A 12,500-nucleotide genomic window follows, 5' to 3' on the forward strand; every position below is an offset into this window, starting at 1 on the left:
AGGGAAAAGATGATGATCACCATCATGACGGTGAGGAATAAAAAGAAGAACATGAAGTTGTTTTTTCCGCGAGCGCTCGTTATCTCGTCAGTGTGCGAGAGACGACGTTCACACGACATCACGCTGTTAACGTGTTTAAAGGAAGCGTGTGAAGTGGTGAAGGAATAAATGACACTGAACTCTAGCAGGAGTCTGGGGGATCCTCACTGACCTCACGCTGCTCGTTGGTGGTTCTGGAGCTCCAGTGGATAATATGGACTTATGAAAAGGTCTGATGTGACGCGTCTGGACGCTCGAGTAAACCAGACATTTAGCTTCCGAGCGCCACGGAAATGTCACCGCACACACAGACCCGAGCTCCGCGTCCTCACGTCACAGCGTGCGGCTTGTTATTGTGCTGTACATCATGGTACATAACTTTAAATGCCAGCGAGCAGCACACACACACACACATTCACACACACACACACACACACACACACTATCACACACACACACACACACACACTATCACACACACACACACTATCACACACACACACACACACACACTATCACACACACACACACTATCACACACACACACACACACACACACACTATCACACACACACACACACACACACACACTATCACACACACACACTATCACACACACTATCACACACACACACACACTATCACACACACACACACACTATCACACACACACACACACACTATCACACACACACACACACACACTATCACACACACACACACACTATCACACACACACACACACACACTATCACACACACACACACACACTATCACACACACACACACACATACACACTATCATACACACTATCATACACACACACTATCACACACACACACACACACACTATCACACACACACACACTATCACACACACACACACACACACACACACTATCACACACACACACACACTATCACACACACACACACTATCACACACACACACACACACACTATCACACACACACACACACTATCACACACACACACACACTATCACACACACACACACACTAATCACACACACACACACACACACTATCACACACACACACAATCACACACACACACACACACACACACTATCTCACACACACACTATCACACACACACACACACACTATCACACACACACACACTATCACACACACACACACACACACACTATCACACACACACACACTATCACACACACACACACACACACACTATCACACACACACACACACACACACACTATCATCATACACACTATCATACACACACACACACACACACACACTATCACACACACACACACACACTATCACACACACACTATCACACACACACACACACACTATCTCACACACACACACACACTATCTCACACACACACACTCACTATCTCACACACACTATCACACACTCTCACACACACACAAACACACACTCTCACACACACACACTATCACACACACACACACACACTCTCACACACTATCACACACACTATCATACACCCCCCCCACACACACACACACACACATACACACTATCACACACACACACACACTATCACACACACACACACACACACTAATCACACACACACACACTATCACACACACACTCTCACACACACACTCTCACACACACACACACTATCATACACACACACACACACACACACACACTATCACACACACACACACACACTATCACACACACACACACTATCATACACACACACACACTATCACACACACACACACACACTATCTCACACACACACACTATCTCACACACACACACTATCACACACACACTATCACACACACACACACACACACTATCACACACACACACTATCACACACACACACACACACACTATCACACACACACACACACTATCACACACACTATCACACACACACACTATCACACACACACACACACACACACTCACACACTATCACACACACACACACTATCACACACACTCACACACACTATCACACACACACACACACACACACACTATCACACACACATACACTATCACACACACACACTATCACACACACACTATCACACACACTCACACACACTATCTCACACACACACTATCACACACACACACACACACTATCACACACACACACACACTCACACACACTCTCACACACTATCACACACTATCACACACACACACTATCACACACACACTATCACACACACACACACTATCACACACACACTATCACACAATCACACACACACACTATCACACACACACACTATCACACACACTCACACACACTATCACACACACACACACACACTATCACACACACACACACACACTATCACACACACACTATCACACAATCACACACACACACTATCACACACACACACTATCACACACACTCACACACACTCACACACACTATCACACACACACACTGTCACACACACACACACACTATCACACACACACTATCACACAATCACACACACACACTCTCACACACACACACTATCACACACACACACTATCACACACACACACACTATCACACACACACACACACTATCACACACACACCATCACACACACACACTATCACACACACACTATCACACAATCACACACACACACTCTCACACACATACACTATCTCACACACACACTATCACACACACACACTATCACACAATCATACACACACGATCACACACACACACACTATCACACACACACACTATCACACACACACACACTATCACACACGCACACACTATCACACACACACACTATCACACACACACACACTATCACACACACACTATCACACAATCACACACACTATCACACACACACACTATCTCACACACTATCACACACACACTATCACACACACTCACACACACTATCACACACACACACTATCACACACACACTATCACACACACACTATCACACACACACACACTATCACACACACACTCTCACACACATACACTATCTCACACATACACTATCACACACACACAAACACACACACACACACACACACACACACTATCACACACACACACACAGTTAACACGGAGCTGGAGCCTCGGTGATATTTCAGCTGGTATGGGTTAAACGGAGGTTCCTGGAGAACGAGGAAACACAACAGGAAGTGCTGATCTGAGCAATAATTTGAAGGATCTACCTTAAAAAAGTAACGCACCTGCCAGCCAATCAGAAACCAGAATAGCCAACGACTTGTTTTGTGTAAAAACTGCGACAAGGTTTTAGGATTTCCTTTGAAAAAGTTTGTACCCCCTGCTGAAGATGACATGAACTCCACACTGTGCACGTTCCTCAGACTCGTCCACACGATATCGAAACACGTACCGCTTTTGTGCACTGAACGTCTTTTCCCAGAAGCCAGTGCAGCTCCAGGTTTCCTTCGCCCTGATAGCACGACCGCAGCCTCTCTTTGATCCGCGCATTAATATCCCGGATGGTGAAAACGCAGAGCGTCGAGTCGTCCGACGGTCTCCGGTACTGCTTCTGTCCTTTCGAGAATACTGCGAAGAGCACGTCGTCTCGTTCGGTGATGTTCAGCGCGGCGGCCATGACGCTCCCGGCTTTAGCCAGGAACGCCGCCTGGAGCAGCCGGTACTCCACTCTGTTCTTCACGCAGCCCACCGGCAGGGAGACGTACGAGTGGAACTTATCGTCGCCTTTGCAGAGCCGGACCACACGCGAGGTGTAAAAGAGCTCTCCGGGGGTCTCCGTCTCCGGCTGCACGGTCAGGAAGTACACGAAGTTGCCGCTGGAGAAACCGTACACGTAGTCGATGTCGAAGTCCGTGACCAGAGCTAGCGTATCGGACGGAATCTTGACTAGCGACGAAACAAAGTCGGTGTGAAGCTCGTAGTCCAGCATGGCCGCCGATTCGGGGTCTTTAGGCAGCTTTCGGCTCGAGATGGTGGGGAAGTAGTCCTGTTTGCCGCCGACGGACGTGCCGATGTACAGAGTGGCATCCCGCTCACGGTCTCGGCTCACGATCACGCCGCTCGTGCTGCCAGTCTGGTTCACGCTGGAGAAGTAGTGCTCCTTTTTGTGCGATGGTTCGGCCAGGATGAACAGATCGTCCAGCCTCAGGATTTTGCACACGCCCTGGTACAGACTCCCGCATGCCAGCAGGCGGCCGTGCAGGTCGTCCACCAGCAGGAGCTTGTTGACGTTGTCGGTTCTGGCGAGCGGCTCGGAGCACGGCTGCATGATCAGAGGAGGATAACACGCCTGGTTGTCCAGCTCCGGCCCGGTGTTGTGCGTGACCAGCGGCGCCAGATCGGACGAGAGCTTGTACACGCGGTTGACTCCGCCAACGTACACCGCACCACTCGACTGGTGGACGGCCAGGTGACTCAGGCTCCACTCGGGCCTCTCAGACTGGAAGACGTTAAGCGTCTGACCGGAGCACGCACGCAAGAAGATGGAAGACAAGCAGATGAGAAACGGAAGTTTTGTCTCTGGACGGTCGAGTCCAGCGTCGTCGTGTTCCTCCATTCTCGGAGATGGGAGGTCAGTTTCACAGGAAAAGACTGGAGCTGTCCTTCTGTTCTCCTTCTACAGGTGCACTGGGTGAAATAATCTGTCTGGTGGTCACATCATGGGCCTGAGAGGAGAGAAAGAAACAACCAGACAATCAGACACATGACATTTACAAACTTCTCAAGACACTGGACAGGAGTGAAGTCCCTGCACCCGGACCTCGTTTACGCCGACATTTACACGTGATTAGATTAGGTAACTGTCTCAGCTTCCACAATTATGCACATATTTCTCTGACAATTAGCCAAACATATGCGCAACATATTCTCATTTTCTGCTGTTTTTATTTCTTCGAGCGGTGTGATTTGCATTTCTCATTAACTAAAAAAACTCTGTTTTCCCTTCATTCTCCCCTCTACTCTCTCTCTTGCTCCCTCTCTCTCTTTCTGTCTCTTTCTTACTCTCATTCCCTTCAGCTCTCTGTCTCCCTCCCTCCTTTTCTCTCTCTAGCATAAATCAGAGAGACAAGACAAATGTAATCAGTTAATAAGGAGTCCGGCCCATATAATCAGTACAGAGAGAGTCACAGAGAGAGAGAGAGAGAGAGGGAGAGAGAGAGAGAGAGAGAGAGAGAGAGAGAGAGAGAGAGAGAGAGAGAGACAGACAGACAGACAGAGAGAGAGAGAGAGTGGGTGAGACAGACAGACAGAGACAGACAGAGAGAGAGAGAGAGACAGGCGGAAAGCAAGAGAGTACGCATTCGCCTCCAACTCCTGCTAGCGCAGAACGCTCATTAACTAACTGTGACTGCAGGGATGGTCTGCACCTCATTACACACACACACACACACACACACACACGTGCACACAACTTACTGTGCATTAATCCTGTCATTAAATTAGCATGTAAATTAATTAATTATGCCTCGAAATTTTTACATCTCTCCATCCTCCCTCTCTCTCCCTCTCTCTCTCACTCTCTCTCTCTCCCTCTCTCTCTCTCTCTCCCTCTCTCTCTCCCTCTCTCTCTCTCTCTCTCTCTCTCTCTCTCCCTCTCTCTCTCTCCCTCTCTCTCTCTCTCTCCCTCTCTCTCTCCCTCTCTCTCTCTCTGTGACTCTCTCTCTCCCTCTCTCCCTCTCTCTGGAGTAATGTTCGTCAGTTAATCAGTGAGACTGTTGCTCAGTAATAAACACTCAGAGCCAGGCTCCACCCCATCCCACTCTGCCCTTTAATTTCATTTGCATATTTTATGAATATGCATTATGCAAAAGACAAACAGTCAAAGTGGTGAGGAGACGAGGCTTTAGGAGACGAGTGGATTTGGGAAACAAAGCCTCTTTAGAAAGCAGAAACGATTAAGATTTTCAGAACAGCGCGCAGGGGGGGGGTCATGGACGCATGCAGTGTGTTAAACACACACATACACACACACACAAAGGCTGATGTTTATCTCGCTGTCTGAATCTACGATGCGATCACACGGGGCGGACTCGAGCGCTCGCGGATGACAGCGATGATCGATCATGTCAACATGATAAACACATGAACACATTTCATTACTTATTTTTTCCAACTTCAACAGTTACATGTTAAAACTCATCTCGGGAGTCAGGATCACACAAAGCAGCGCAAATTCCTCTTGAAATACAGGCATAAGGTTCAACTTTCTGGGTTACAGTGAGATTTAGATCAGAGATCGGTTACAGCGGGATTAGGGGATTATCGTGCAGGAATTGCAGACCCGCTGGTTACAGTGGAACGGGAGGGGGCTGCGATCCGATTGGTTACAGCGGGACTAGGGCAGAAGTTGCAATCTGATGGGATTAGGGGCGAGAACTACAATGTGATTGGATGCAGTGAGATCACAGACAGAAACTGCAATCTGATTAGAGTGGGATTAGGGAGAGAAGCTGAAATCTGATTGGTGACAGTGGGATTAGGGGTGGGAACTGCATTCTGATTGGTTACAGTGACATTTTGTGCTGACACTTCAACACAAATGGTAACACTGGAATTGGGAGAGGGAACTGCAATCTGATTGGCTACAGTGGAACTGAGAGGGAACTGCAATCTGATTGGCTACAGTGGAACTGAGAGGGAACTGCAATCTGATTGGCTACAGTGGAACTGAGAGGGAACTGCAATCTGATTGGCTACAGTGGTCTATATGAAATCCAGCAGACTCGCTCTCGCTGGTTCCTGCAAAGTTTCTGTGTGTAAGGAGACGACAGTAATAATGTCCGAGTGACTAATAACGAACTCCTAATGTTTAATATTAATATGTAATGGCGAGTTCGAGCAGGAGTGATGTATAAGTAATGAAGGAATCATGTTTAATATTTAATTCTGTATTACAGGAGGATTATGGAGCGTCATTAACAGTTTTACTGCACTAATAGTGTTAAGGTCATTAAAAAATAAAGAAGAAATCATGCTTAATGGTTTATAGCTGTGTGTTACAGCCCAGAGGTCATAAACCTAACGCGCTTTACTACACACTCCTCCACTGCAGAGTTCAGAGAGAGATTAAAGCTCATCGTTCTGCGTGTGCAGTGTGTTAATCATCCCTCTGCCTTCATCACGGTCAGCTGCGTTGAAAATAAACCACCACACAAATCAGATCTGCTAATAGAGGGGTGCCAATACTTTCAGAGAGGAGGGTAAAACTTATACACCACCGCACGAACACTTAATTTTGTGGCCTACAGGAGCTGCAGAGCTGCACAGGACCGACAACCTTCCCCAGTTCATAACACAGTGTGTAGCCATGCTGTCATGTGTTGTGTAGTGCTGGGAAGTGTACTGATGTGTAGTGTAGTGTTGTGTAGTTTTGTGTAGTGTAGTGTACTATTGTGTAGTGTACTGTAGTGTTGTGTAGTGTTGTGAAGTGTAGTGTTGTTTAATTTTGTGTAGTGTAGTTTAGTGTTGTGTAGTTTTGTGTAGTGTACTGTTGTGAAGTGTAGTGTCGTGTACTTTGTGTAGTGTAGTGTACTATTGTGTAGTGTAGTGTTGTGTACTGTTGTGAAGTGTAGTATTGTTTAATGTTGTGTAGTGTAGTTTAGTGTTGTGTTGTGTAGTTTTGTGAAGTGTAGTGTTGTTTAATTTTGTGTAGTGTAGTTTAGTGTTGTGTAGTTTTGTGTAGTGTACTATTGTGTACTGTACTGTAGTGTTGTGTAGTGTTGTTTAATTTTGTGTAGTGTAGTTTAGTGTTGTGTAGTTTTGTGTAGTGTACTGTTGTGAAGTGTAGTGTCGTGTAGTTTTGTGTTGTGTAGTTTTGTGTTGTGTAGTGTAGCATTGTATTGTGTTCTGTATTTTAGTGTTGTGTAGTGTAGTGTTGTGTAGTGTAGTGTAGTGTAGTGTAGTTTTATGTAGTGTAGTGTTGTGCAGTGTATTGTACCATTGTGTTGTGTAGTGTAGCATTGTATTGTGTTCTGTATTTTAGTGTTGTGTAGTGTAGTGTTGTGTAGTGTAGTGTAGTGTTGTGTAGTTTTATGTAGTGTAGTGTTGTGCAGTGTATTGTACCATTGTGTTGTGTAGTGTTGTGCAGTGTTGTGTAGTGTTGTGTAGTGTAGTGTTGTGCAGTGTATTGTACCGTTGTGTAGCGTAGTGTTGTGTAGTGTAGTGTAGTGCAGTGTTGTGTAGTGTAGTGTTGTGTAGTGTAGTGTAGTGTTGTGTAGTGTAGTGTAGTGTACCGTTGTGTAGTGTAGTGCAGTGTTGTGTAGTGTAGTGTAGTGTAGTGTTGTGTAGTGTAGTGTTGTGTAGTGCAGTGTTGTGTAGTGTACCGTTGTGTAGTGTAGTGTTGTGTAGTGTACCGTTGTGTAGTGTAGTGTTGTGTAGTGTTGTGCAGTGTAGTGCAGTGTTGTGCAGTGTTGTGTAGTGTAGTGTTGTGTAGTGTAGTGTAGTGTAGTGCAGTGTTGTGTAGTGTTGTGTAGTGTAGTGTAGTGCAGTGTTGTGTAGTGTTGTGTAGTGTAGTGCAGTGTAGTGCAGTGTTGTGTAGTGTAGTGCAGTGTTGTGTAGTGTTGTGTAGTGTAGTGCAGTGTTGTGTAGTGTAGTGTTGTGCAGTGTAGTGTAGTGTTGTGTAGTGCAGTGTTGTGTAGTGTAGTGTAGTGCAGTGTTGTGTAGTGTTGTGTAGTGTAGTGTAGTGCAGTGTTGTGTAGTGTAGTGCAGTGTTGTGTAGTGTAGTGTAGTGCAGTGTTGTGTAGTGTTGTGTAGTGTAGTGTAGTGCAGTGTTGTGTAGTGTAGTGCAGTGTTGTGTAGTGTAGTGCAGTGTTGTGCAGTGTAGTGCAGTGTTGTGCAGTGTAGTGTAGTGCAGTGTTGTGCAGTGTTGTGTAGTGCAGTGTTGTGTAGTGTAGTGTAGTGTAGTGCAGTGTAGTGTAGTGTACCGTTGTGTAGTGTAGTGTTGTGTAGTGTAGTGTAGTGTACCGTTGTGTAGTGCAGTGTTGTGTAGTGTAGTGCAGTGTTGTGTAGTGCAGTGTAGTGCAGTGTTGTGTAGTGCAGTGTTGTGTAGTGCAGTGTAGTGCAGTGTTGTGTAGTGCAGTGTAGTGTAGTGCAGTGTTGTGTAGTGTAGCGCAGTGTTGTGCAGTGTTGTGTAGTGTAGTGTAGTGTAGTGTTGTGTAGTGTAGTGTAGTGCAGTGTTGTGTAGCGCAGTGTTGTGCAGTGTATTGTACCGTTGTGTAGTGTAGTGTTGTGTAGTGTAGTGTTGTGTAGTGTAGTGTTGTGCAGTGTTGTGCAGTGTTGTGTAGTGTAGTGTTGTGCAGTGTAGTGCAGTGTTGTGCAGTGTTGTGTAGTGTAGTGTTGTGTAGTGTAGTGCAGTGTTGTGCAGTGTATTATACCGTTGTGTAGTGTAGTGTTGTGTAGCGCAGTGTTGTGTAGCGCAGTGTAGTGCAGTGTTGTGTAGTGCAGTGTTGTGTAGTGTAGTGTAGTGCAGTGTTGTGTAGCGCAGTGTAGTGCAGTGTTGTGTAGCGCAGTGTTGTGCAGTGTTGTGTAGTGTTGTGTAGCGCAGTGTTGTGCAGTGTTGTGTAGCGCAGTGTAGTGCAGTGTTGTGTAGTGTTGTGTAGCGCAGTGTAGTGCAGTGTTGTGTAGCGCAGTGTTGTGTTGTGTAGTGTAGTGTTGTGTAGTGTAGTGTTGTGTAGTGTAGTGTTGTGTAGTGTAGTGTAGTGTTGTGTAGTGTAGTGTAGTGTAGTGTTGTGTAGTGTAGTGTTGTGTAGTGTAGTGTAGTGTTGTGTAGTGTAGTGTAGTGTTGTGTAGTGTAGTGTTGTGTAGTATAGTGTAGTGTTGTGTAGTGTAGTGTTGTGTAGTGTAGTGTAGTGTTGTGTAGTGTTGTGTAGTGTAGTGTTGTGTAGTGTAGTGTAGTGTTGTGTAGTGTACCGTTGTGTAGTGTAGTGTAGTGCAGTGTTGTGTAGTGTAGTGTAGTGCAGTGTTGTGTAGCGCAGTGTTGTGTAGCGCAGTGTAGTGCAGTGTTGTGTAGCGCAGTGTAGTGCAGTGTTGTGTAGCGCAGTGTAGTGCAGTGTTGTGTAGCGCAGTGTAGTGCAGTGTTGTGTAGTGTAGTGTAGTGTAGTGCAGTGTTGTGTAGCGCAGTGTAGTGCAGTGTTGTGTAGTGCAGTGTTGTGCAGTGTAGTGCAGTGTTGTGTATTTAATGGTGGAGGAAGGATGTGGATTGTTATTAATCAGCACTGAGTCTCGGCTCAGAGCTCCACACACGCTGTCCGTCTCCAACTCCGTCCATTAGAGCGGCAATAAAGCTGCCATGAGCGAGGGACAGCTGAGTCAATCACACACACACACACATACACACACTCACACACACACACACACACACACACACACACACACACACACACACACTCACACACACACACTCACACACACACTCACACTCACACACACACACACTCACACACACACATACACACACACTTCAGGCTTACACACTCTGTAGGTTTATGGACAATGTGCTGACCCCTCTCTGTCTCTGTCTCTCTCTCTCTCTCTGTCTCTCTCTCTCTCTCTCTCTCTCTGTCTCTGTCTCTCTCTCTCTCTCTCTCAGGTTTATTGCTGCTATTCATTGTTCTATCTCTCACGCTCTCTGTCTTTCTCTCTCTCTTGCTCTCTCTCTGTTCCCCCTATCTCTCTTCCTCCTCTCTCTCTCTCCCCCCCTCTTTCTCTCTCTCTCTCTCTCTCTTTCTCTCCCCCCCTCTTTCTGTCTCTGTCTCTCTCTCTCTTTCTCTCTCCCTCTCTCTCTCTCTTCCCCCCCTCTTTCTCTCTCTCCCTCTCTCTCTCTTTCTCTCTCTCCCTCTCTCTCTCTTTCTCTCTCTCTCTAATTTCCTCATTCTTACTCGTTACTTTTGCTCTGTTGAACTCTTATGCTTTTCACTCTTCTTCATTATCTCTACCTCTCTCTTTATCTCTCTCTCGTTATGTCTCTAAGACACTGTGAGACTGCAGTGTGTGTGTGTGTGAGTGTGTGTGTGAGTGTGTGTGTGTGAGTGTGTGTGTGAGTGTGTGTTCTCCTACTGTGTGTGTTTGCTCCCCTGTATGTGCTAATAAATAAATAAGCAGGAAAAAAGTATATGAAGAAGAGCAAATAAATCAAATAGACTGAAATAGACTGTCTCTCTCTCTCTCTGTCTCTCTCTGTCTGTCTGTCTCTCTCTCTCTCTCTGTCTCTCTCTGTCTGTCTGTCTCTCTCTCTCTGTCTCTATCTGTCTGTCTCGGTCTCTCTCTCTCTCTCTCTGTCTGTCTCTATCTGTCTGTCTCGGTCTCTCTCTCTGTCTGTCTGTCTCTCTCTGTCTCTCTCTCTGTCTCTCTCTCTGTCTGTCTGTCTGTCTCTGTCTCTGTCTCTCTCTCTCTCTGCGCATGCGCGGTGGAGGAGTGAGCGTGGTGTGTAGAATGCGTGAGAGCGGTTTGGCGTCTTGCCAAAGTTTTTCGCAAGTTTGTCCTTTTTCTTTTCTTTCATTAATGTATTGAGTATTAAGTTATTGAGTTATCGGGGGTTGGTGAAAGTTGAGAGCGGGAGAGAGTGAGCGGGACGCCATGGCCTCCGAGGCCGGAGGGGAGACGCTGTCTCTCCGCCATGGTCAGGTGTGTACCGGGGAACGGAGAACAGGGGGAGGAGGTTCTGCTGGCGGTGGGAGAGCAGGTCGGGAGTGAGAACATCTACTCCGCCTCCCGAATGAACAAAGCTGTGGTGATCTTCCTAAAGAAAGAAAGATTCGCCAACACGCTGTGTGAAAGTGGAATATGGCTGAAAGGTGTCGCGCTACACGTCACCCCTCTTTCTGCCCCTGCGGCGCGGGTCGTTATTTCTAACGTCCCCCTTCATTAAAGACGAGCTGATCATGAAGGAGCCGACCCGCCTCGGAAAGTTCTCCGGCCCCATGACGGACATCCGCTCGGCTGTAAGAACTCCGCAGGGAAACACGTCCTGTCTTTCCGGAGACGGGTTTATATGTTTATTAACAACGGAGCACAAGCACTGGATATAAACTTCAAGTGTAAACACGGGGACAGCAGCTACACCGTCTTCACCACCACCGAACGCCCGAGGTGTTTTGGGTGTGGGGAGATCGGACATAAACGGCCGAGCTGCCCACGCGGAGCGGCGCAGCCGGGGAGCTCCCACAGAACCCCCAGGACCAGAACACTGAGAACAATAAGGGTGAACTGGAAACAACCAGGGGGCCGAACAGCCAGAACAACTGTACACAACAGAACAGCTAAACTGGTTCTCGGAGCAGACTTTAGGACAAAGTGGGCTCGTACTAAAAAACTGAATCTGAAGGTGCTGTCACCAAAGAGACGCTTCAGACTGAGGATGTGTGCAGCGGACGCGAGGAGAGAGGAGGAGAGTGAAGCGGGATCGGGTGACCCGCCTACTTCCACTCTCTCAGAACCACCTGAAGAGCCGAACCCCA

General features: G+C 47.0%; 1 protein-coding gene across 3 annotated transcripts in view; it reads right to left on the reverse strand.

Annotated features, from left to right (window-relative positions):
• Positions 1 to 73: 73 nt before the first annotated feature.
• LOC128628915 (plexin-A2) overlaps positions 74 to 12,500 on the reverse strand; it is a 25,751-nt gene continuing 13,324 nt past the window's right edge. For 2 of the 3 annotated variants that reach the window (XM_053674107.1, XM_053674108.1), the window contains exons 2-3: positions 3,440 to 4,712; positions 74 to 3,194 (exon numbers count right to left, since the gene is read on the reverse strand). In XM_053674107.1, coding sequence (XP_053530082.1) covers positions 3,075 to 3,194; positions 3,440 to 4,603 — 1,284 coding nt within the window. In that variant the 5' untranslated portion in view covers positions 4,604 to 4,712 and the 3' untranslated portion in view covers positions 74 to 3,074. Of the gene's footprint in view, positions 4,713 to 12,500 lie in introns of all 3 variants that reach the window. The other variant, XM_053674109.1, reaches the window with a different exon arrangement.

This window comes from Ictalurus punctatus, chromosome 21 (genome assembly GCF_001660625.3).
Source record: "Ictalurus punctatus breed USDA103 chromosome 21, Coco_2.0, whole genome shotgun sequence".
Classification (NCBI taxonomy): domain Eukaryota; kingdom Metazoa; phylum Chordata; class Actinopteri; order Siluriformes; family Ictaluridae; genus Ictalurus; species Ictalurus punctatus.